The sequence below is a fragment of the Ixodes scapularis genome, unplaced genomic scaffold (assembly GCF_016920785.2).
Source record: "Ixodes scapularis isolate PalLabHiFi unplaced genomic scaffold, ASM1692078v2 PGA_scaffold2__306_contigs__length_199485367, whole genome shotgun sequence".
NCBI classification, from domain to species: domain Eukaryota; kingdom Metazoa; phylum Arthropoda; class Arachnida; order Ixodida; family Ixodidae; genus Ixodes; species Ixodes scapularis.
In genome coordinates, this window is record NW_024609857.1 from 5222613 (window position 1) to 5247751 (window position 25139).

Here is a 25139-nt window from a genome sequence, read left to right on the forward strand (position 1 = left end):
AACGGATCCCTGACGTTAATGACCTGTGAAATACCCGTTTGTTTTTCAACACACGCAATCAGAGTCGCAGAAAAAAATAAAGAAAAACGAGCAGCATTCGCCCCCTCAACTTGCAGCCAGAACAAGCGGCCGCGTGATCTGGAGCCGATTATATGCCGCCAATGTTGATCATAGCCATGCGCTGGGGTTGGCAAGGTACAGGACACGCGCTAAGTTCCAGACATTCTTATGGTTCGGCTGTTGTCGTCAGTGCAGCGATTGGACAGGGGCCACTCCCCGAATGCTTCTCGAGCTATCGATTATCACGAGCTCAAATCGAGTGTCCACGCCACGCTGGGGCCCAATCTATGAGCCGCATTCAAATATCGTCACTGGGCGGTACTGCTACCGCCCAGCTACGTCATCAGGTTTTGCGAAGGAGAGATTGATTGAAGACACTCGGTTTTGTCCTCGAAATTACAGCGCAATAAAGGAGTTTCTTGATCAGTGGCGTTGCGTGCGAGTATCCTTGAGTCCCACTAGTGCCAGTAAGCTCCTGTAAAGTCAAAAACATTCCAATTGAATATCGTCGCATATTCAATTAAGCGAGCTGGTGCTGCCAGAAGATTTGCCGGCAGTGCCATTCCCCGCTGCAGCGGAGACCTCCGCTACGTTACCGGGACCGTTCCGTAAAGCGGGGGACGCACGAGCAACAAAAACGGGAGTCGTAGCAACCGATGTTGGCGTCTTTATGTGGCTTCTAGTCGATACAGATAATGCCACGCGGTACACCTGGAGTGCACCTAGCGACGGGCGGTGACCAGTTTCGGCGCTCGTGCGTCCCATGAAAGGATGTTGCATGTGTGCGTCTGGGAACGTCGGCAGAAGTCGACACGAGCTAAGCCAGTTTTCCCCTTTTCTGTATGTTTGAGTTAGCCGCCCGAACGAAGGCTTTGGGTAATACATAACTCCGAGCATCGCCGAAGGTGGAAAGAAATGGAATATATGCACCTTTGCGGCGTTTACAAATCCCCAGTTTGGCACGTGCATGTTCGTCGCTTCAGGAAGCGAGGAATTCGAGCGCTGTGGGGGCACGAATGCCGAAAATGACGCCGGCCAGAAGCCCTTAAAGGGCCACTGACACCCCAAAGGTCATATTTTTTTTTTATTGTCTAAAACGATGCTAATTTTTGTGCATAGACGCACAAAAAAAAACACAGCGCAAAAAAAAATATATATATTTGCTTTCGCCTTTTTATTTTTGCCATTTTTCTCCCCCGCTGCTCACCTCCTTGGTTTTTTTGATCAGTGACGTCAAAAATCATGAAATTTAGAAGCTTTGTAGCCGACATTTCTATAACATTTAATAACGGCAATCGTAAAACATGTTTTTAAAGGCAATTGCAAATGCACTGCGGCCCCTCTTTTTGAAATACCCAAAATCAGAGTCCAGTGTGATGTCGCTTCCTGGATTTGTATCCTCCCTCGGAAAACTTGGCGGCACTCGAGCAGAGGCTGATGGGCCAGTTGGGGAAGAAGCCGTTTTTCTCCCGGGCGGGTGCCCTTCTCTCCCGCTCCTCACCTCCTCCTCGCTTCGGGTCGCGGTGGCAACGGTGCTTTGTCTCGCAGCGTGGAGCGGAGGTCCGAAAGAAAGTCGACTCGGGAGACCGCCAAATTTGACGTCACTCCACTGGTGTGGATCGCGTGGGAAGTTCAAATTCGGCATTTGGAAATAGTTTTTTTGATTCACAAATACTGAAATCCCAAGTTTCGAGTTTTGAGGGTAATGTCCCGGCATCATTTTCGATCATTTCGTATAATAAAAAAAAAGTGATTTTGATGTGTCAGTGCCCCTTTAATGATCTACATACTGCTTTGAATTCGCTAAAATTTGTCTGTTCGATAGCTCACTTGGTAGAGCTCTTCTCTTTTTTTGTTAGGCAACAAACTCGGTAGTGCTGTCTATTGCATAGCCCCGGCATACCTCTGGTTCACTTATATTTGTTCATATTTTACTCCTCATTCTTTCATCGTAAGAGTGAATTAGGTTCTGATGGAGCTGTAAGCGGCCAATTCCAGAAGATAGTATTTGATTTGGCAAATCCTAGAGAACCAGCCGTCTAGTTCAGAACTGGGTGTGGTTGGGTGTGCATATTGGCGCCACCACGTTTGGACTCGCGCGAGAAAGACTGTATATACCAACTCGTGTTTACAAACAAACTGGAGCGCCCCTAGCGGACGCCACCGGCACCCCGTATGCGCGACGGAGTGTGGGCAAGAAGCTCGCCGTCGCCCATAAACAGACCTTTGAAATGCAATGTTGTTGGCATCAGTGTGAGTCCCCCTGCCATTTTTTGCGTTAGAATTGTCGATTCTACGTCTTCGTGGCAATGTCTGACTACTTGAGCGGCCTCAGTGAAATTCCCGAGGCTCATTACACCGCAAAACTTCGCGTGAATAATGTGACATGCGGCGATCCGTACCGCGTGGACGCCGCAGAATGTACGCTACAGCCTGATTCGCATGATGAGATTTCGCTCTAAATTTTCGGTCGCGACGTCACTTGTGCTGCAAAAGCGTGAACCGAAGCTGAGATGGTCGACGTCGATACTGAAAATCGCTAGCAGAATCGGACCGAGTGAATCAGGCATAACAAGTCAGTGATGGCCACTGGTAACAATGATCAACATCTTCTTGTATCTACTGTTTACATCGAGTTTGCTTACCAATCTTGACACTTAAAGTCTTTCGAGACCTGCACTTACTTCTTATCGCAAGTATGAGGCCAACATTTGGTCTACGGGCCGGTGTCGTCTAAAAGAACAGATGACAAGCAGAAACGTTAGAAAGAGCAGACAAACAGTTTAAACGACCAGGCGGCCGTTCGAACTTGAAGACGCTCTGAATGCCCACAAACAGCTGTCAACATAAAAAGGGTGGTAAGAGTCATTGAGTGAGGGGGGCACCTTTAGTTCTGCTTTTGTAGAGGAAGCAAGCTCGACAAAGTCTGCAGCAGCGATGAGGGAAATTGTTGTCGAGAGATGTTGGAACCTGTTTATTTTGACTGCGACCCACTGGCGACCGGCGAGTTGAGGTTGAACTCGTCACCGTCGTCGCCGCTGTCTGGGTGAAAGGTCAAAGGGCCGGGGGCGAGAACAGCGTCAGGGTTGCCGAGTCGCTTGAGCGGTTTTGATTGTACCACAGCGAGGCGAGCTTGGGCGACCACGGGGGTGCCTGGAAGGAGAGAGCGTTCGTGGTCACGAGGTTTATGGGCACCATGGTGCGACTAACTTGGGCAGTGTTGCCTGGTTTCCAAATGAAAATGATAAAAATTCGTAAATTGAATATTGCAATCACTGGAGCTCTGAAAGTCGTGAAACGTGGTGTACATACTACGTCTATGAGAGTTCCATTTAAAACTAGCGTTTCCCTTTCATTTTTGTGTCCTAGCCCCTTTAACGCCCCTTTAACCGAGACTGCAGTCGGGGTTCCAAGCGCGAGAACGTGAGGTCGGGGTTTAGAAACATTCTTTCGCGGAACGAGCGCTCGCACTAGTAAGGTACGTCCCGAAGCGACGAGTGTGGGCTAACTTGCGCTTGTAGGTTTGGCTGCAGTCTCGGCATATGGCTGAAAAAAGTATTGGCACGTTGGTGGAAGATGGAGACATCTTGCAGACACTGAGCTTACGCTAGTGCCTCTAGGGCCAGAATTTGGCGCGACTCGCGAGTCTGCGGCGCTGGGACTCGAAAGTTGCGAGAATATGGGTGCCATGGTCCACGGAATTCCTCTAGTCTGCTCGAAGAAGGGGGGAAAGGCCTGGCAGGTTCTGGTGGTGCTCCTTTTTTTTGTGAGGGGATGCTAACGGTGCGTCTCTTTACCGACCCACCTCTGGCCACATCTGGAACTTTGCACGTGGCGGTTAAGTATTCGATATCTTGGCGGAAGACTCGATGGATAATATTTGTCGCGATTAAAATGTGAAAGATAGTTTTCTTACGACTCGTTGGGTGTGGTAATGGCTTTCCTTTGGCCGTCCCGCTATCGTGGACACTCCTTCTTCATCACGAGGTAGCAGCCTCGAATAGTTGGGAGGGGCTTTTGGCCGAGATTGAGAAACGCGGCTGGGTCGTACCTCGAAATTCTGGCTGAACCGGATCCTCAAAGGTCAGAGCGAGGGAGAGCTGGAGCGAGCCTAGCAGATTAAGCGCGCATCTTAATTTATGCGGAGCACTTCTTTGCGTTTGCCCCTTTTTTGTGCCGCACTTTCGGACTCGATGCGCGAAAAATATCTTTGGGTTTGGGACGGTTTGGTCAAGCTGCTGCGCCAGAGCTTTTCTCCCAGTGCTGAGACCCGTTGCTTCGTGCAGCTCCCCGGAGCAGAGCCGTAGTTTGCAGAGCTGGTGTTACGTCGCAGGTGCGGAGGGGAGCCTGGAGCCCAAGACCGGAGCGGCCGCCCTGGGCTTCGTCATTGGGGCCGACCTGGTCAACCCGGACCCGGTACGACCCCTTCTGGCTTCCAAGGGGTTCCTTCACGGCTGCACAAAGTTGGAAGCCTTTCTGATCGCAGTTTCCGAATGAGAAGAGTTTGCACGTTGGCTGCCTCGTGCAAGCTCCTCGGGTATCGTGATGAAACTCTGCGCGTGATGCCCCGACACATACCTCCAGGGGGAGTAGCTATTGGCTTACTTTTTTTTTTTTATTTCTATTAAAAGAAGATTTTTGTACGGAAAGGTTTTGTCCAGCTTAGCTGTTAATGGAACCTCGGGCCTGTTGCTGAGGCACGATTATTTGAAACGTACGGCGAAACGGACGGGGCGGAACAAAGGAGACAAGGAAACGCCGATTCTTGCTCGGCAGTTGATTCTCTCCTTCCGTCCGTCCCGCCTGTTTCGCCGTACGTTTTAGCTCTTAATTTCAGAAAAGCTACAGCTAAGATATTCATCATCGAATAGTTTCACCCACGGTATTTGTTATTTAGGGATATATTGCCGCAAACGGAGCTGGAATTGGATTAATAGTATCGAAGTTATCCCCCGCACAGGCGAGCCGGATGTTTTGAGAAAAGATAAAACGGTGAAAGAAATTGAGCTACGATAGCAAAAAGAAGTTAGAACAGATTTGGTTTTGGAGTAGCCTCACCCACTGAAAATCAGTTCCTCATCGGATCAAGAAACGAGAATAGGTGAGTGAAACCTGAAACAGAATGAAGAATGAATTTTAGTTTTCTCTGACATCACTGGGAGAGAGCAGCTCGGCTTCATTTCTGTTTCTCGAAAAACAATGCATTCCTTTGGAGTACAGTCGAAGCTCGTTAATTCGACTCCCGTTATTTCGATCATCGCGTTAATTCGATCCTTCCGTTTAGCACCGCCAGAAATGTACAGGCTTCAATAGGCAGAAAACCCCGGTATTTCGATCTGGTAAATATCCCCAACCCGATAATTCGTCCCGGGAGCCGGCATCTTCGTAACCGGGAAATATTTTTCTTAAGCTAACACTATAAGTTTAAAGGTTAAAATACCCATATTGGCAAACAGCCGTTGCAGCGAGCCGGCGCCTGATTGCGACACTCCACAGACGCCCCCGGCGCCTCGAGCCGGGGCGCGCTCCGCGAAAGAGCGCCCGCGCAGAGAGGCGCCCTTTCGCCGGCGCCTCGCGCCGGAGAAAGGGCCGATTTGATTAGTCGAGATAAGACCCAGTCAGAGCGCACCGGCCCGATCACGTGAGGAGGCGCGCGGAAGGAGACGGGAGCAACGAGAGGGAAATGAGTGAGCGATGAAGTGAAAAAGAACGTCGGGAGGATGGAGAAGGAGACTGGAGAAAAATGAGCCAGCGATGAAGAGTGACCGTGCTGTCACGCGGTTTCTGGTTTCTGTTATTTGGAGTGCGCGGCGTTTAACGCTCATACCGGAAAACGTCGAAAGAAAAGCAAGGAAAGTACTCTTCGAATGATTTAAAAACAAAAGTTCACATACTCAACGAAGTTAGGGAGGGAAAATTGTCCAGAAAAGAAATTGCCGAAAAGTATGACCTCAAGAAAAGCACGCTTGCTACCTACATTAGGAATGAAGCAGCAATCGTGAAAGCTTTTGAAGAAGAGCAATTTGTGAATTCAAGAAAACGCCTTCGCAGTGCAGCCCATCCAAAACTCGAAGAAGCCGTTTACAAATGGGTGACAGAAGTAAGAACGCACAACCTTCCGATGACTGGAGACATGATTCGCGCAAAGGCTCAACAGTTCAGCGAACGTTTGGGCATCGAGGTATTCCGTGCTTCCGAGGGATGGCTCGCAAGATTCAGGGAGAGGCACTCTCTTATTGTTAAGCATGTGTGTGGTGAAAGAGCCGATGTGGATGAAGATTTGTGTGAAAACTGGAAGACGTCGGAGCTCGCACATATTCTTGCGGAGTATGCGCCCGAGGACATATTCAATTGCGACGGAACGGCGTTGTTTTTCAAAGCTCTCCCCGACAAAACGATAACGTTCAAAGGGGATCCTTGCACTGGGGAAAACGCAGTAAAGAGCGGGTGACCGTGCTCGTGGCAGCCAACATGACAGGCACAGAACGTCTGCCTCTTTTGGTGTTCGGGAAATCCAAGACGCCACGATGCTTTCGGAACATCCCGCGACTTCCAACGGACTACCGTTTCAACAAAAAAGCGTGGATGACACGTGAGATCTTTCAAGATTGGCTTCAAAAATTGAACCGCCAGTTCGCGTCCAAGGGGCGCAAGGTCGTGTTAGTAGCGGACAACTGCAGTGCGCCCACAAAAATGCCGGAGCTGTCTATGATCCGCCTGATTTTCCTTCCACCCGCAACCACCTCACTCTTGCAACCAATGGATCAAGGAATAATCAAACACCTGAAGGGCTTGTACGGCAAGCATCTCATGGCAAGAATATTGCTTTGTCTGGACCAGGGTAAGCGCTATGAAGTCACTCTGTTGGCGGCGATTCATATGCTTGTTAAAGCTTGGACGGACATGCCAAGCCAGGTCATCGCGAACTGCTTTCGTCACTGTGGTTTCTCGTGTGATGGAAATACCGCGAGTTCGACGACTGCATCGGCTACTACATCGGCAACTGCATCGGCTACAACATCGGCAACCACAATTGAAGATGAAAACTTTGACGAAGAGTGCAGTGCTCTAATGTCCGCTCTACCCGAAAACGTTAGTTTCGATGATTACGTTGCGATAGATGATGGAGTGCTTGTGTGCGGTCAATTGACTGACGACGAAATCATCGCATCGGTTCAGCGTCTTGAGGGTCAGGAGGACGACAGCTGCGAGAGTGACGCCAAAGAGCCGCCGCCCCACCCATCTCCTGCCGAAGCAGGGGGGATAACCAGGCAGCCCCTTTCGGCGGCTCTTAAAAGTTCCGTGGCTTCCTTTGCGGCTCTTAGGCCGGCTTGGCCCGGCCACCCCGGCAATATACAGTCGCCGACCGATTTTTTGGACTTTGCAGGGACTGAAGAAAAGTCTGAAAAATCGGCAGATTAAAAAACTTTGCGTTTCTTTTTTTCTTTATTCAGGTAGCTCCTGCAGCGCCGTTGAGGCATTTTTGCGGGGGGCGAACAACATAGAAAAAAACATTTCTGCATTTGCGGCACAAACAGTTTCAACACTTAAATTGTTCCAATCCCTAATGGTCCTAACAAAGAAAGAATTTTTGCACAGTTCCGTCCTGGTGGAATATTCGCGTATTTTGTGGATATGATCTTTACGTTGGGAAATATAGTAAGGGGGTAGAAGGTAATGAAAACCGTTAATACCAGTGTGTTTATTATAAATGCTATATAGAAATTTTAAGCGCAAATTTTTCCGCCTGAATGTCAGCAAATCCCAGCCTAATGTACTCTTCATGTCCGTGACGCTCGAAAAGCGGTCGTACAGCCCCAGGACGAAGCGTGTCGCACGATTTTGGATCCTCTCTAAAGCGTCTATGTGATTTTGCTGAGCAGGATCCCACACAGTGCAAGCATAATCTGTAAGAGGTCGAACGTAGGTAAGGTATGCAAGTTCTTTTATTTTTTGTGTAGACCTTTTTAGATTACGCTGGATAAAACCGAGTGCCCGTCCCGCCCTCATGACGACATCGTCAATTTGCGCATTCCACTTGCAGTCTGCTAATAAGGTCACCCCCAGGTACTTTACTTTACCGTCGCTTTTTAGTGGTTCATTATTTAAATAATACTGAGTGTGAAGTTGTTTTTTTTTTTGCGGGTGGAGGTAACATGTACACATTTGCTGACGTTTAACTGCAATTTTGATAGACTGCACCAGAGTTCAATTTGATCCAAATCAGCCTGCAGTTGTGTGGAATCCTCATCGTTTTTTATACATCTATATACAACACAATCGTCAGCAAACAATCTTAGCTGAGAGGTCACGCCAACGTGAATATCATTTATAAATATTAAGAACAGCAAAGGTCCAAGTACCGACCCCTGTGGCACGCCAGAGGTAACTTCAACAAAATCTGATGTTTCACCATCTAGAACCGTGCATTGCCGACGTGAACACAAATATGCCTGTATCCAATTATGTACCGAAGTATCTAGATTCAAAAGTGCCAATTTTTGGATTAAGAGGGAATGCGATACTGTATCAAACGCTTTTCTAAAATCGAGAAACACACAATCAATTTGCTCACCCCTATCAACGGTAGTAACAAGATCATGATACAATTCAGTGAGTTGTGTAGTACAAGAATAACCCTTTCTAAATCCATGTTGATAATCAATAAAAAAGTTCTGAAACGTGAGATGTTGCATTATCTGGGAATATAAAATGTGCTCAAACAACTTGCAGCAAACCGACGTTAAGGAGATCGGCCTGTAATTCGTGACATCATTTTTGGGACCTTTCTTATGTATAGGAGTAACATTAGCTAATTTCCAGTCCCCTGGCAAAGCTCCATTAAGTAATGACTTGTTAAATATTATGAAAAGGTAAGGCGCTATTGCGTCTGCACAACTCTTTAGAACCCGAGGGGAAATGTTATCAGGGCCCATCGCTTTGGTTTCATCGATATGTTCCAAAAGATTAAATACACCTTCCATACTTATTACTACAGGTGGCATCACATCGTAATTGCTTGAACACATTTCTAGTGTTGTATCTTCTGGAGGCAGAAAGACTGATTTAAAATAATTGTTAAAAACGCAAGCTTTCTGCCCTGCGTCAGTGAGTAGTTCGCCATGTACCATTATATCAGGTATTCCCATCTGATCATTACCACAGAGCTTCATAAACTTCCAGAGCTGCTTATTGTTAGTTTTCATCGTGTCTTCAAGACGTTGAAGATAATCCTGTTTAGATTTTTTTGCGGTCTCTTTGTACGTCGTAGTCAATTCCTTTAATATCTGGAGGTTTGAGGCCGAACTTTTCTTTTTATATCTTGCGTACGCACGCTTGCGTTTTTTAATAATTCTTAATAGACCACCATTGATCCATGGTTTTTCTCTTTTCTTTAGCTTACGTACCTCAATACTCGGAATGTATTTCTCTGTGAGGCTAATAACTCTCTGTTTAAAAAGCATCCACACGTCCTCAACACTCATTTCTTCGGCAATACATTCGAAAGAAAGGAAGCTCTCGCGAAGTTCAGAACTGATACCCTCATAATCACCCCTTGCGTACAGAAATACGTTTCGATTTGCATTCAATTTTTTACGGGGAGATTGAAAACTAAGCGTGGCCACAATAGCGTCATGATCGCTAATACTAGGAATGACGTCAACTCGTTTAACAATGCCAGGATAGTTACAAAATAATAAATCGAGTATGTTCGAGCCACGCGTAGGTGTGAGAACATGCTGTGTGAAGCCCAAAGTGTCCACCATGCATTTTAAATCAAGGTTTAAACGACTGAGTGATCCACAGGTACACATTTCGTCACTCCATATCATATCTGGAAGGTTAAAATCCCCACCAAGTAGCACACAGTCATTAGAAACACTAGAAACCAGATCGCTAAGTTGGCATAAAACAGTGGGGTCAGAACTTGGGGGTCTGTAGAATACGCCTACAATAAAATTAAAACCATCGGGCAGTCTGACCCGACACCACACTGACTCAACTGTATTTCCAGCTATATCTAGTTGGTAACTTTGTAAGGAGGTACTAATAAGCAAAAAAACTCCTCCTCCGTGCAGCGACCTATCTCTTCTGTAAACATTGAAATTGCTGGGAAAGACTTCATGATCAGGAACAGAGTCATCCAACCATGACTCCGTCCCAAGGATAACATCAGCCTGTACAGATTTGATCAAACCGGACAATTCCTCTATTTTGTTTTTTACACTTCTGCAATTCACGACCATCAAAACAACATCCCTCCGTGATACTATTTTTTTTTTTTTTATCAGAGGGGCGTCAGGCACGTTTAACGGGTACAACCTGCTCGGTCTCGGTATCCCAAGTAAACACTTTTCCGTTGATTACAAGCTTATAATGCGTTAGTTTTACTTTGTTCGTTACGTCCTCCCTTTTAGCTTTAGCGTACGCCCAAAGATGACGTCGCTTTTCTCTAACTTCCAATGAGTAATCGTCAGACAAAGACACGAACGTACCCTTTAACTTGTATGCTTTTCTCATGATAGCATTTTTTTCATCGAGGGACGAGAAACGCACTAACACCGGTCGTGCTCTTTCCGCCGAGTATCTCCCAAGCCAGTGAATTTTTTCTATAACCGACGGCCTAATATCAAGTTTCTTTTAAAAAATTTCTAAAATCACCTTTTCGTTTAGCAATGCGGGCGTTTCAGCCTCACTCTCGGCCACCCCGTAAACGACAATATTGTTTCGCTTGCCCGCGTTTTCTAGGTAGCTAATCCTGGAACCCAAGGAGTGAGCCCTGCATCCGAGGTCCTTGACTAAGTTCTCACATCTTTCGAGGTTGGGGACAAGTTGCGAAAATCCCTCGACTTTCGTTTCAATTGAAGATAACCGCTGATTTGTTTGGCGAATATGTTCGTCCAATCTGTCTCCAATCGACGATATGCTGGCATTAAGGGCCCTCTGGCCATCGAGAATTGCCGCAAGCTGAGTTTCAGAAAACGGACCCGGGTTAAGCTCAACGTCACCGCTCAGCAAAAGAACAATAAGACAGAGCGAATCAAAACAGTCGGCAACACACTTCAAGAAGGCCCTCAGGCGAGGCAGCACTACCAGGCAGACGTTATTGCTTTTCACATCAAAATAAAAACGGTCTTTACCAACCTGGATGACGAACAACAGGTGGTTAGGTCGTGGCCGCATGCCTGGAGTGCTATCTCGCCCACTGACGAGGTTGGCAAAAGGGGCGTTGCAGGAAGGTTCCGGTGATGTTGATGACACTGGGGCTACACGCACATAGAACGGCGTTGCCAGATGAAATGTCCCGGCGGCCGTTAGAACCAACGGGAATCCGCAGGCCCCGACGTGGTCCGAACAAGCCGTTTCGTCGATAATATCCCAACCGTTGTACGAAGCGGGGAACGTTGTAAATCCACCGTCATCAGCTGGCCGCAGAACCCAAGATGACAGGACCTGGATGACGAACAACAGGTGGTTAGGTCGTGGCCGCATGCCTGGAGTGCTATCTCGCCCACTGACGAGGTTGGCAAAAGGGGCGTTGCAGGAAGGTTCCGGTGATGTTGATGACACTGGGGCTACACGCACATAGAACGGCGTTGCCAGATGAAATGTCCCGGCGGCCGTTAGAACCAACGGGAATCCGCAGGCCCCGACGTGGTCCGAACAAGCCGTTTCGTCGATAATATCCCAACCGTTGTACGAAGCGGGGAACGTTGTAAATCCACCGTCATCAGCTGGCCGCAGAACCCAAGATGACAGGACCTGGATGACGAACAACAGGTGGTTAGGTCGTGGCCGCATGCCTGGAGTGCTATCTCGCCCACTCTTAGGGCAACTTTCTATTAGCTTGAGAATCGCTGCCTTTTCTTCTAGCATTATGGTCGAGTATTTTCTGCGCTTCTTAGCGGCACATCGCGGTGACGGAAGAACAGATGGGCAATGACGTCCAAACCAGCCTAGTCCAAAAATACGATTCACCGAGACGAGATGGAGATGAGCGGCGCAAGTCCGCGACTGCAGTGACGAGTGAACAAAGCCAAATAGTAACAACAATGACGATAATGACGCGCAGCTTGAGAGAAAAAGTTGTACAGTGTCAGCTAGCGGTCGGACTTAGCAGTACTCAAGTAGCGCTGCCAAACCGAGCCAGTCCACGTGCAGCCGACATAGAATCCAAAATGGCCGCTTCTCGGTCATGTTTCCCGCCGATCGTCGCGACAATTTTGCCCGAAAAATCAAACTTTCAGACTTGAAGCTGTCCGAAACATTGGTCGAAAATATGCACTACTTTTATCGGTTAGGTCACAGATCCTCCTTTAGGTCCGAAATATCGAACGAGTCATTGGCGTTAGAGAAATTGGTTGGCGACTGCACACGCGGGAACAACTCGCGTGTTACGGGAATCGGTATTGCGCATGCAGCTCGCGGACAAAAACGTGGGAATCCAGTACAAACTAGGAACTCAAACCGGAAAATATAGCAAACGTTGTATTTTTTTGGTTTGAGTTCCTGGTTGGTACTGGATTCCCGCATTTTCTGTGCACGGAATATCGGGTCCCGTAACACGCAAGTTGTTCCTGCTTGTGCAGTCGCCAACCGAATTTTTGGATGCCAATAATTTGGACTTGTTTGGTATTTTGTTATGGATATTGTTTCCCGTTGATATCAGTTTTGTTTTGGTTCTTTACGGTTTTAATTTTTACGGTTTTGGTTACCAACTACATGTTCCGAAGAACTGTTGTTTTCTTTTTTTCCGGTTTCTCTAATAATTTGTTTTATTGAAATGCTACGCAGCCATTCTATAATAAATGTTTTAAGTAGTCCCAGATATCCAAGCACGGGACATTTGCAACGAGAACTCAAAAGCGTCTTAGTGCTTCTAATTGGTCAAAAGTTGCGCACGTCGCTAGCTCCAACACTGGTTCAGTACATGTATTTGCATCCTATAGTTAGATACCCGAGCATACGTGTTCTCAGAGGTGATTGTATATAATAAAAACTAAGATAAACGTGGCTACTTCCTAGCTTGGCAGCATTTGTAAACAACCCTGGGAAAGTTCCCACTGGGTGCTGGAAGAACCATTTGCACCTCCTTGTTGCTGTGGCTCTTTTGCGGCCTAGGATATGCGGGAGAGGCTACGCCCACACTGAAGGGAGGAGCAGAGCCCTCCTCTAGTAAAATGAGTAGGATAAAGGAAGAGAATTGAGAGCTGGGCTAGTTGGGGAAAGTCGGATGGAAGGCACTAGCCCGAAACAAGGAAGACGTAAGGAGAGGAACAAACGGGGAAAGCTGTAAAGATATCTCCCTTGTTATTCATTCCTTTCCCTAGACTTCATTGTTACGCGCCCTTACTCCTACTTCGTGTTTGCTCTTTCCGAGCAAATGCGGGTGGTTATAGAAGTGCACGTTTCTCGCCGTCCGAAAAATTGCGCATTTATGTAGTGGCGCCATTTTTCTCCGCCCGCCCGCACGCGCTTCCGAGAGATTAGGGAGACGTACGACAGCGCGTGCTCGGTAGATTGGTTGTACCCGCTGCGTCTGTCGGGAGAGCAACGTTCGCTTTGTCCGCGATACTTGGAGTCAAAACTTTGAGACCATCGCGATACTCCACTCTGCGAGCGGAGCATGTGCATAACTAGTCGTAAGCTAAAAGCTTTCCCATCGGTGCACCGAAGTAATTTCGCGCGAATGTATCGGCGTGCACTTTGAATTGTGGTGGCCGGTCGATCGGGGTGGCTCGGGCTTACTGTGCCAGGCAGGGGAGAGCGAACTAGAAGCAGTCATGTTCTTCCAGACGAGAGCGAAGGTCTTAAGGCTTGGGTTCTGGAACTGGGTTCCAGAACCGAAGCCTTTCCTGGCGTTGCCACATTTCCCGGACTCAGCAAACCGTGTTCCGAGACGGAACCCCACTTGGGTAGGGCCAAAGAGTCCCCGGTAGGCACGTTGTCGTCGGCGGGACCCGTCGGAGGCCGGTTCTCCCCAAAGAGCCGGTTGTGAGGAGAGCCACTTGCTTGGCAGGAGGCCGAGACGGAGATGCAGCGGCGCAAGGAGCTGATAATGATGGTGTCCCTGCGCCGGCGGGAGGAGCAGGAGGCCAGCCGCCTGGCCAAGGAGCAGCGCAACGCCCTCAAGCGCATGCAGGAACAGCTGAGTGCCCTTTCCGCTCCTCTTTCGGGGGGAAACGGTCGTCCCAGAGCGCAGGCTCGCCCGAGCCTCATTACCGGCACGGGGTACTGCGGCCCTTAGCCGACCCGGTCTGGATTGTTGTTGTAGTCGCGCTACGAGAAACCTTTCTCCAGACACGAACCAAAGTGCCCCGGGCACTCTGCCGACGTCGGTAGTCGACCGATCGCTCGGAGAACCCGACGAACGGGCGTGGGTTCGGAGAAGACGCCACGGAGAAAGTCGCCGGATACGCGGGCGAGTACGGACGGGTAATTGGAAACGCCTTTCCTGCTCGAGACGCCGGGGGTTGTATTATTTCCCAATAATTGGAACGCCCCGTCGAGGGTGCTACGGAGGAAAAAGTCGTAAGTGTACTGGCGAGCTGGTGAATATTAACCACGTTGAATTAACCTGAGACTGGGGTAGGAAGAACCATCAAAATGTAGAAGGGACAGAAAGTAGAGAGGACGACGTCTCAAAAATCGGCTCATTTTTGAGACGTCGTCCCGTCTATTTTCCGTCCCTTCTACGTTTTGATGCTTCTTCCTACCCCAGTCTCAGGTTAATTCAACGTGGTTAATCTGCTACGTAGGCTTAAAAATATTATCCAAATTTTTCTAAATTTTTTTTTTTTTATTTTTATTGGCATTGCTTTGGGGTGACATTTACTAAAGCGCACGCTGCCAAAGTTTTCCGACTGGTTAGTAGTTTACCCCGTTTGTCTCGATGTGGACGACCAACGTTATCGGTGCATGGCCGTGCAGTCGCTGCCATCTGGTGCGCGTTAAAATACCCCGGGCTACGGAGTTAGGCTCCTCAAATTGCTCTTCCCCGGCATTGAACGGAGTTTTGCGTATCTCACGAGCAAGACGATTAACCTCTCCCCGTGTGAACATTCACCGGATCCGTTGCATTTTTGTGGGGTTAAGGACAGTCTCTTGCTGCACTTAAATTGGCACAAAATGTACGCTACATTGGGAGCAGCGTCCCGGGCACTTCCCGAACAAAAATGGTGTCGGTTGGGTGTGCCACTGCAGATCCGGTTTCTTTCATTTGGGCCAGATTTTGCTTGATAATTTGTTAAGGTATAATGTTGGAGATGCACGCAAATGTTCTTTGAAATCCAGGATTGTGCTTCCAGTGATTCCCCTTTTTTACACCTGGAGAAGAATTAATTGCGAGCGGGAATGCCCGCGCTATCTACTGACTCATAAAAGATTAGCCTACTGGGACATTTAGATTCTAGATTTTTTTCCTCGGAAAAAGATCTTAAATTTAATTGCGGACTAGGAACAAAAGTTAAGGAATACATTTGCATTCACGGTTTTAGCGACTTGAGCGGACGACTATTAAGGCTGCAGCCCCCCGTTACGGGGAAACAAACTGATTAAGGAGCAACTCCGGTCAAAAACGAAACCAAAAGAAACGACTGGTAGGGCTTTATTGGCACAAAATACGATCGTAGCCTAGACGCTACGTCAAAGTGAAGCCGCACACTCCACTAAAACTTGTTCTTGAGATGCGACCAGCTGCTCTTTAGCAGGTGGCAAGTGGGTTAGCCTTTCGAGGAGCAACACCGGGCCGTGTGTACTGCGGCTGTGACGTCACCTTGGCGTCACGTTGCGGCCGTACAGCTTGTGATCAGTGCTGCCATCCCTCTGTAGACGTTTTGAGCACGCGCCAGACTGAGCCACCATTGCCGGCCTTCTCTCGTCTTACCAAGATGCCGAGCCACTGGGGCGGGCCTTGACGAGTCTCCGCAAGGGCCTATGCCGCGAGAAGGATGCAGTAACGCTCAAAATGGCAATAACCAGTCCTGCTGTGGTAATGAGGAAGCGAAGCGAGTGGAATAAAAGGGAACAAAAACTGAAGGTCGGTTAGGGCGGTGCCCATGCACAGCTGCCTTAAAGGGATACTACAACGAATTTTCGGCGCTCATTTTTTGGTCTATATGTGTTCAAAAAAGCAGTATCACATGGAACATACCAATATCTTGTTAAAAAAAGTCACGAAAAGGAATTTTAAAACGAATTAAACGATTAGCAAAGAGCACCTGGTGGATGTCGCTAACGCCTCGCATGCAATGCCCGTCTAGGAACCTTGACAGCTAGTGACGATGAGTTTCTCGCCTCCGGCCACGACGAGAGAAGAGGGGCAGGAGGAACTCCCCTCTTCCCGGAAATGCCTTTTGTGTGTCACAGAAGTCGCTGTTGTCCCCCTACAAGATTACAGAAGATTAACCCGTCACTCGAAATTCGTACAAAAGCAGCCGCTTCGGTGGCTGGAACGACTAGGCCATCCTCTCGACGTCAGCCTCGTCGTAGCTTTGCTCGTCTTGAGACGACCTACGTCACGATTGCGTTGGATGTCACGTGGTCTCCGCTGGGCCTTCTTTGAGCGCTTGCCAGAGTGGGCCATTTATAACGAAAAATACAGCCACCAGGCTCAAAATACAAACGTGCGATTGTCATTTACGGATATCGTGGATCATATTCAACCTATTTTTGAACACGACGGGAATATTTCAAATTTCGTTGAAGTATCCCTTTAAAGCGTCTATAGTTTCGGTCTTGCCGTAGACGCCCAATACCGAAATTTGAGCAACGACATTTATAAAAGCGCTCAATAACGAGAAGAGAAAAAAAAATTATACCTCGTAATTCAGCAACACTGGCTTGGCTGAAAACGGTCGTAGTCCCAAATTTGAAAATGTTGACTGCGGTTGCCCTTTCGTGGAACGTTAAACACGGACGAATGGCTGGCGACACTTTGCACATCACGCGTCTTTAGCCGCTGCCGCAGTACCCTCGGCGGAAAACGATGAAAACTACTTTGTTTCTGGTCGCACCGAGAAAAATGCAATTTGGGAAGGTGCAAGTGGACAAGCGGTTTGGGAAATGGGGTGCGCTCAAGCGCGTTTGTCGGAGGCCTTGGACAAGGAAGGCCGCACGACGGCCGTCCTTGCAAAGCCGCCGAAGGGAGTCGGCCCAGCCGAGGCTTGCCGGGAGTGCTGAAGGGGCGGCGGGTGCAGGCTCAAGCGGGAGGAGCAGGAGCGCAAGCGGGAGGAGGAGCGGCAGCGGCGCCAGCAGATCCTGGAGCAGTACCGGCAGCGCAAGGCCCGGGAGGAGGCGGAGGGGGCCGAGGCGGGCTCGTCCCCGCGGGCGGGGGGCACCCTCACCCGTCCCTCCAAGCCCCGCTCGTCCTCCCGGCCCAGGCCCAAGTCGGTCCACCTGGGGGCCACCGCTCCGGGCCTCCGGGGCTCCCAGGCCAGCCTGGACGGTGGGTCCCTCCCCAACCCCCTCCGGAACCGCCACGGGAATCTTTCATCCGGGGGCAAAGAGTCGGAACAGGTGGATCGCGCGGAGAACCCGGCGGAGGGACGTGGGTTGGGAGGTGTCGCCGGGCAGAAAGTCGCCCCACGCGTCTACTCTTTCGGAGCAACTCTAGGGTCCCCTCTAACATCGTAAACACCGTGAAAAGAGTGTCTGCCTAAAAGACAATGTCAAAAATGTTTCGAGAATATTTTGCTCGGATTAACGCCACTTGCGGTAACAAAACTCTCTAATTTGTTTCCAAGTTTCGAAACCAGTAAGCTTATGTAAGGAGAAACACTACCTTACAATTGCAATTTCTTTTTTCGAGTAGTTTTAACGGCTTTTAAATATCCTAGCTGTCAGAAAGCTTCACTAGTGTAACTGAAGTATTTTTTCCGGAATAATTTATGATGCGTCTGCACCATCTAAAGTGCAGCTTTTTCATCTTTCAAACTCGTTTATCTCAGTTGATCTATTTGGCACCAAATCTCAGTTCAGGAAAATGATCATTTGATTGGCAATTGATCCGTGGAGTCAGTTTTTGAAGTTTCTGTAGCGAAATATTGTAAGGTACGTGACTGTGAGCTTGGCTTCTGCATTCTCATGTCTTTTTTAGGAAAAGCTGCAGTATCTTCAACAGTACAAAAAAATAAAAAGGTTTTTTTTTTTTTTTTTGAATTTTTATTAAATGTTCTATAATTTCTGTAATTACTTTTCATAGCCGCATCAGGCGGGTGTTATGCTGTATCTGTCACCAAAGGACTGGCCATTGTTGTTCCCTTTTCTAAACGATTGTTTTTCTCGGGGGCGCAGCGTTTATTTGACGTTCTTGTACGTAACTCTTTGAAGGATTAACTTCAAACTTTGGATATCCTCCTCTTTTCCAGCTATAAATATCGGGGACTCAGACCAAAACCGAAAACTCTTTAGGAACGAAAGTTGTTCATAGACTGGAGATGGAACGAAACAGTTATTTGAAATGTATGAAAACCACAGCCGTAAGTAACTGTAAATTATTTACCGGTAACCATTATTAATCGAAAAATAAAAATATTAGTTTCTCTCAAGAACGACCTCGAGGAGGATCTTCAAATGTCGTGGCCATTTGACAGAGTTACCGTTGGCGAGTGGTGCATCTGGTCATACATTTCCGTTCAGTGCAAACGGAGGAGTAAGAATAGTTGGAATCACTGGTCGAGCTTACACGATCGAACCCAGATATACTGAATTCAAAGGGGATCGTAAAATAGTTTGATATATCAATAATTTGATATATAGAAATGTATGTTAAATTAAGCCGCTAATACCGAAGGTCGCGACAAACGGGAGCTTACCAAATAAAGCACCCAAGAGTGGCTAAATAGAGTAGAGCGTAGTTGGCGGAGACCGCAAACGCCGCCGCACTTACACGCCTGCCTGGCCGGGACCTTCACCCAGTATAAGCGACAAAACACGAAAATTATTAAAAGAAAGAAAAATGGAAGAGCGAGACGCATAAAAAAAATTTACCTTGATCCTTAAAAAAAAAAGTTAAGCGAGCAACAGAAAAGAAAGTCACTAAATAGAGGCAACAAAAAAGAAAGGCAAAAAATGAAAGCCGTTTACAACTCCCTGTAACGCCGAATTAGAGCGCAGCTCTTGAGGAGGAGGAGGGAAGGGTACTGGGGGGTGGGTCAAGTGACCTCGGGGGGCGGGGGGTCACGTGACCTTGGGGGTCACGTGACCTTGTGGGAGTCACGTGACCTTGGGGCGTCGCGTGACGTCGGGGGGGTCACGTGACCTGGGGCCACGCGACGATACCGATGACGTCATCAGTAGCGTCACTGATGACGCCATCAGTGATGATGACGATGCGGATGCCGGTGACGTCATCAGTGACGTCACTAATGACGTCATCAGTGATGATGACGATGACGATGCGGATGCCGGTGACGTCATCAGTGACGTCACTGACGACGTCATCAGTGCCTATGACGTCAACGGGGGGTCACGTGACCTCGGGGGGTATCCCCAGGTCACGTGACCCCAGGGGGGGTCACGACCTGGGTAACCATCGTGACCCTCGTGAGGGTAACCCTAGTAACCCTTGTGAGGGCAACTCTCGTGACCCTCGTGAGGGTAACCCTCGTGAAGGTTACCCTCACGAGGGTTACTAACCCTCGTAACCCTCAAAAGGGTTACCTTCACGAGGGTTACCCTCACGAGGGTTACTAACCCTCGTAACCCTCGTGAGGGTTACAAGGGTAAGTAACCCTCGTGAGGGTAACCCTCGTGAAGGTAACCCTTTTGAGGGTAACTAACCCTCGTAACCCTCGTGAGGGTTACGAGGGTAAGTAACCCTCGTGGCCCTCGTGATCCTCGTGAGGGTAACCCTCATGAGATTAACCCTCGTAACCCTCGTAACCCTCACGAGGGTTACGAGGGTTGCGGTTACGCCGACGCCGACGGCGACGCCGCTCAAGCCGGGAACGGGCCCCTAAGAGCTGCGCTCTAAAAAAAAAAATGGGTAGAATAATAAGGGCAAAAGGAAAAGGTGAGCAAAGAAAAGGCGTTCAAAATGTGATTGCGCAACCGTTGTTGTCAACAGACTGGACTTGTGGAGGACTTTTTTTTTTTTTTTTTGTCTTATTTTATTTTGGGGCTAGGAAGTCGCGCAGCATCAGCAGTGTTCCGGGAAAGGGCGCAGTCTGCCGTTAGGACAGCGGGCAGTCCCTGCTCTCCCTACACAAGCGTGCCCTTCCCTTTCCCCTTGCTTTTGCCACCCTCCACTTTTTTCCTCTTTTTTTACGGTTCATTGTCGTTGTTTTTTTGGTTTTTTTTTGACGAGTGATCTTTAACTGGGTATCTTCCAGCGTGTAAGGTGGCTTGGCAGTCTGCCAGCCACGCAAGGCAAGCGATGGGTTTGCCACCGCTGCAATCGGATCTGCAGTCGGGGGAAAAGCAGTGGGTAGCCGGGCTTGGATGTCGAGTGTCCCCGCCGAGGCAGTTGGATGGAAAAAGACAGCACCCCTATACCATTGCGTGGGATTTTCGAGGGGATGTCTGGACGGTTCGATAGAAACAACAACTCGAAATACCTGGGTTCGACTGTAATAGAAACCCTCTGTTCGAGAAAGTTTGACTAGAGTTTGGCTGCTATGCACTTGCGCGAGAGGTTGGCTCAGTTGACTTTGGATGGTGGTGACTAAATGGTCGAGGGAAACACTTTAAGGAAGGGCAGCACTGGTTTTTTTCTTTGCTAATATAGCGAGAATAAATCGTCTTAATAACTTCGTCGAGTTATTAGAATTACGTTCCCTCGACAGTAAGTATTTCTAAAATAAAACAACCTATCCCGTAAAAATGTTTCCTTAAAATGTAGTGAGCGAGAGTTGGAGCTAGAAACATGTGCCACTTTTGACTAACTACAAGTACCAGTGGCGTAGCCCGCAATTATTTGTCGCGGGGAAGGGCTGCTTTCACAACTGAGGTGGGGGCATTGGTCTCATTTTTTTGCGCGTAGTGGTCTATGCACTTTACAGTTTACGAGTACAGACACGGCCGTCCCCAACCTGGCTGAAACAATTTGGTTGTCATTCAATATTTGTCTTCCTTTACTAACAAAAAAGAAGAAACTGCTAATTTCTGAGGGGGTTTGCATCATCCTCCCACAAACCAAGATGCTCAGCATGTGCCAGAGCTATTCAAAGACCTGCATCATCCTCCCACAAACCGGGTTTTTAGCGCACGCACGAGTTAATGAAAGATACGGATCATCTTTTCACAAACTGGGATTGCACGTGCAAAAGATGGCTCGGACGAGTTGGTCTTTTCGGTACCGGATCACCTCTCGGACTTTTGAGAGCTTATCCGAGTCGAAAGATCAAGAAGTTTGGGGTATTCTTTGCGTCGCTCACCAGTTTCGTGTTCATTTTCTTCTTTACCTATTTAAAAAGCGTGAGATACCCACTACTATGTAGAGGGCCTCTAAAGAAAGACTTAAAATGTCAGGTGCGTGTGCAGGAAACTCCCCTGGCAATTGCAAGAGCAGGATTGACCAGTCGGCAGACAGCCCTCATTGCGGTGGCCAATGAGAGGGAGGGAAAGTTAAGCGACACTTCCCGCTCGAAGCTCTTTCTTGTAACTACGCAGTTTCAAATCTCGAAATATTTGGGGTCATCTCTAGACATGGTTCCGCGTTACCGTTTAATTTCGGTATTATCATTTGGCAGTGACGGGCAACGTACAGAAACTATGACAATTCAACTCTTACCGAGTGATTCTGTGGCATTTAGTATTTAGTAACATTTTTTATTCAATTCGTAGAATGGTCCGACCTCGTTGATAGAATTCCGGTTTCTACGTTCCGAAGCGCCAGTCCCGCCTGGCTCCCGTAACAATGCGCTTATTAATTTCTCGTGTAGTGCGTTTTGTTTCCCAGTTTTTTTTATTCAAAAAGACGCCAACATTGCATTGGTCGATTCACGCAACGAACAGATCCGTGAATGCATTCATCGGGTGACGACACGTCTGCGGACCGTCCACTTCCCAAGCCCGTTGACGCGAAAATGGAGACGAACAGAGAGCAGCGAGGATGGATCTTTGCGTCTCACAGTGCCGCGAGACGCCGGCAGTGCACAGTGGCACCGTCGTCCGAGAGCAATTGTGACCTTTGTCACTGTTTCTGCAGTGCTGTCGCATTAGAAGGAAAAAGAGCTTTGTGCTGCCGTTACGTATCAAGCGAGACAGAATGCCGTGAGAGGCTCAGCACAAAGCACCCTTTGCTTTACTAACCCAAGGCTTAAGGCAGCTCTGGCCCTGCTCGAGTAACAAAGCAACGGAGCCCCAGGGCCATGGGGAGGGCCTTCAACAGTCGAGCGCACCACGGCCGCCAAGGGTCTTGCCCAACCTGGTTGGCTCTTGGTCTTGCCGGAGGCTGTTCTGACAAACTTCTTGACACAGAGCTGGGGGAGTACCAGAACCTGCAGCATGTCAGCTGGGCAAAGTTCTTGCGGCTTCTTTCACGCGTGGAACCAAGGAGTACGAACTAGCGAACAAACAAAAACGGAGCAATACAAAATGATGCGCCTTCTTTGCGTTACTCCTACGAAAAAAAAACAAATTTTTGCCAGACTACAGTGGTTTCAAGTCCATCCCCTTCCGAAAATGACCGCATCTGCACGTGGTGAATGATGTTGATTGGGGCGAAGCTCTGGTGGTGCTCATGATGCTGATTTCGTTCATAGGTACTGCAGATGGTGCTGACTTTTTTTATTGCTCATAGGTAGTGCTGAGTTCCGGGTTGCATTGGTATGGAATGTGTGGTATGGGAACGTGGTTATATACGCATTTGAGCATTTGACCGCAGCGCCCTCTCGTCTATAAATGTTGAGCCAATGCATGCAAAGTTTAGCGCGATTATATACGCATTTGACCGCAGCGCCCTCTCCTGTAGATGTTGAGCGGCTACATGCAACGTTTCATCCATGACATCCCCAGCTCTTGAGTTACTACCACATCTCGGAGCTTCCTACTCGTCCCGCAGTCGTGGCCGAGGGGTTAAGGCGATGGACTAGAAATCCATTGGGGTCTCCCCGCACAGGTTCGAATCCTGTCGACTGCGCAAACATTTTTTCTTTTTATGTGAGCCTGGACGCTGGACGGACGGACAAGGCTAGGCCCTAAGGAGCTCCGCCCCTAAAAGTCCCGAGTGAAAAGGCGCTCGACTTTTTTAGGTCCCTGCTTTTCACTCCCCTTGCGGACCTTTGGCGGTGGATTGACTCGAAAAACGTCTTGTATCGCGATGACGCAAATTTTTTTCTTTTTTTTTTATAATTTTTAGTTTCGCGCATGAGGGAAGCTGCAGCGGCTGTTCCCGTCTGTGATGTGCCGCAAGTTCCGGTAATATTCTGGGTCCGTGTCGAGAAGCTTCCGTAAAAAATGGTCTAGCAGGCCGCCATCTTTCCGGCACGCCCGCCACAGCCTTTCACCCAGCGAGACCTTCTTTGCAGCTGTGGTGTACCCAAGTGGTGAGGGCGCAGGGATGCGGACATCCGCAAACCCGGGGCTGCGTCGCTTGCCCGCAAATCACTCGCCCAAAGCACCAGGTGGAAGATGCGAGCTTTTTGAAACGTATTCGAGTTCACATCGACGAATGTTTCAAACTGAATTTGTTTGAGACCTACGTACGCTTGCAAACCTTTTCTGTACATTTACTTCAGTTTTCACCTACGAATGTTTACAAACTCCCCCGAAAAACGTATCAATGAGCTTCTAACATATTCTTTTTGGGAGATGCGACTGCATCTACTTTCCTCTTTCTTGCCGTCGACCACCGTGCGCGACATGGGGTGCAGCGATGGGCCTTTCGACATTTATGAAGGGAAAGAAGCATTTGAGCTTGGTTCTTTGGGTAGCACTTGGTCGTGGGCGAGATTGGGGGCACCGAGACGGGACGCCCTTCGCAGAGTCCGGCCGCGGGGACGAGAGCCGCCGAGCGCCCAGTCCCCCGTGCGGGGACGCGTCCTGGCAGCGGGGGGGAAGCGACGCCTCGGAGACGGCCTCTGCGGGCAGCGGGTCGCTGCAGCTCCTGCTGCCCCTGGGCGACTACACGGGGCCCAAGCTGTTTGTCAAGCCCGCCGCCAAGTCCAACCGGGGCATTGTCCTCAACGCCCTCAACACGGTGCTGGCGGGCCAGGTGAACGCGGACACCAAGCGCCGGGTGCTGGAGGTGGGTGCCACGCGGACGTCCCTCGGGGTCCCCGAACCTGGTTCCTTGCAGGAGATGGGCGTCTCGGACAGCAAGCACTTCCTGATCCTGTTTCGGGACGCGGGCTGCCAGTTCCGGGGCCTCTACTCGTACCAGCCGGAGCGGGAGGAGGTGGGGCGTCTGTTTGGGGTGGGGCCCCGCACGGTGACGGCCCCCATGATGGACCTCTTCTTCAAGTACAACTCGGGGGCCAAGAGCTTCAGCCGCATCCACACCAAGCACCTGACGGTCACCATCGACGCCTTCACCATCCACAACAGCCTGTGGGCGGCCAAGAGGGCCCCCCGCAAGGACTCGTGATGGCGCCCCGGGCGGGCTCGGCGGGCCGAGCTCCCCCCCCGCGCGTTTCGGGGCCCCGGGCTGTACATAGTGGACGCAGTTCCTCGTGGGCCGTTTGGGGGGTGGCGCCCCCCTGTTGTTGACCTGACTTACTAACGGGCTGTGGGGGCCTCCCGGGTGCCTCGCATGTGATACGGCTTGCCAAATGTATAGTTTCTAGCGGCCCCGCACGAGGGCAGACCGACGCCCGAGGTTTCTCTCCCAGGTTTTTAAATGGTTAACAGTTCTAATTACGGTCCTTTTGCTGAGCTTCCATAACATCCGTTACGGTGCTGAACAATAAATGCTGCTTCTCTTTTTCTCCCGCCTCGTCCGTGGCTGGCCGTCTGTTGGCTCCTCCTTTCCCTCTGCGGGGAAGACGTCCTCCTTCGGTCCTGGCACTGTGCAAAAGTGCCCCCCAGTAATGGGTCACCCTGCGGCGCCACTGGGACCCGTTGGATCATCTCCGAAGAAACACCAGTACTGTTCCGGGCTAACATTCTCAGAATTGCGCAAATAATCTTTCTCTTGT

At 49.3% G+C, this 25139-nt stretch overlaps 2 protein-coding genes across 5 annotated transcripts in view; one reads left to right on the forward strand and one right to left on the reverse strand.

Moving 5' to 3' along the window:
• The window catches only part of LOC8025554 (patronin), an 86588-nt gene extending 61660 nt beyond the window's left edge, over nucleotides 1-24928 (forward strand). For 2 of the 3 annotated variants that reach the window (XM_029976135.3, XM_029976137.2), the window contains exons 10-14: nucleotides 4394-4476; nucleotides 14081-14208; nucleotides 17259-17506; nucleotides 23988-24250; nucleotides 24302-24928. In XM_029976135.3, the coding sequence (XP_029831995.2) occupies nucleotides 4394-4476; nucleotides 14081-14208; nucleotides 17259-17506; nucleotides 23988-24250; nucleotides 24302-24589 (1010 nt within the window). In that variant the 3' untranslated portion in view covers nucleotides 24590-24928. The remainder of the gene's footprint in view (nucleotides 1-4393; nucleotides 4477-14080; nucleotides 14209-17258; nucleotides 17507-23987; nucleotides 24251-24301) is intronic. The other variant, XM_029976136.3, reaches the window with a different exon arrangement.
• On the reverse strand, nucleotides 4451-12024 carry LOC115314015. 2 transcript variants are annotated; one of them, XM_040212760.2, is made up of 2 exons: nucleotides 11206-12024; nucleotides 4451-4514 (listed from the first exon to the last, which is right to left on the reverse strand). In XM_040212760.2, the coding sequence occupies exons 1-2, from the start codon at nucleotides 11935-11937 to the stop codon at nucleotides 4509-4511; spliced, it is 738 nt and encodes a 245-aa protein (XP_040068694.1). In that variant the 5' UTR covers nucleotides 11938-12024; the 3' UTR covers nucleotides 4451-4508. The 2 variants fall into 2 exon arrangements, with proteins under 2 accessions (XP_040068694.1, XP_040068693.1); XM_040212759.2 differs by lacking the exon at nucleotides 4451-4514 and adding an exon at nucleotides 10645-11205 and having other exon boundaries at nucleotides 11515-12024.
• Nucleotides 24929-25139: the final 211 nt, after the last annotated feature.

What these genes read in the sequence shown, in the direction of transcription:
- LOC115314015 (XM_040212759.2), bottom strand. Translation starts at nt 11,937, where the DNA reads ATGCTAGAAGAAAAGGCAGCGATTCTCAAGCTAATAGAAAGTTGCCCT. An exon ending in ACCTGTTGTTCGTCATCCAG is followed by an intron (nt 11,206 to 11,514) that starts GTCCTGTCATCT and finishes TTCGTCATCCAG; the next exon opens with GTTGGTAAAGACCGTTTTTA.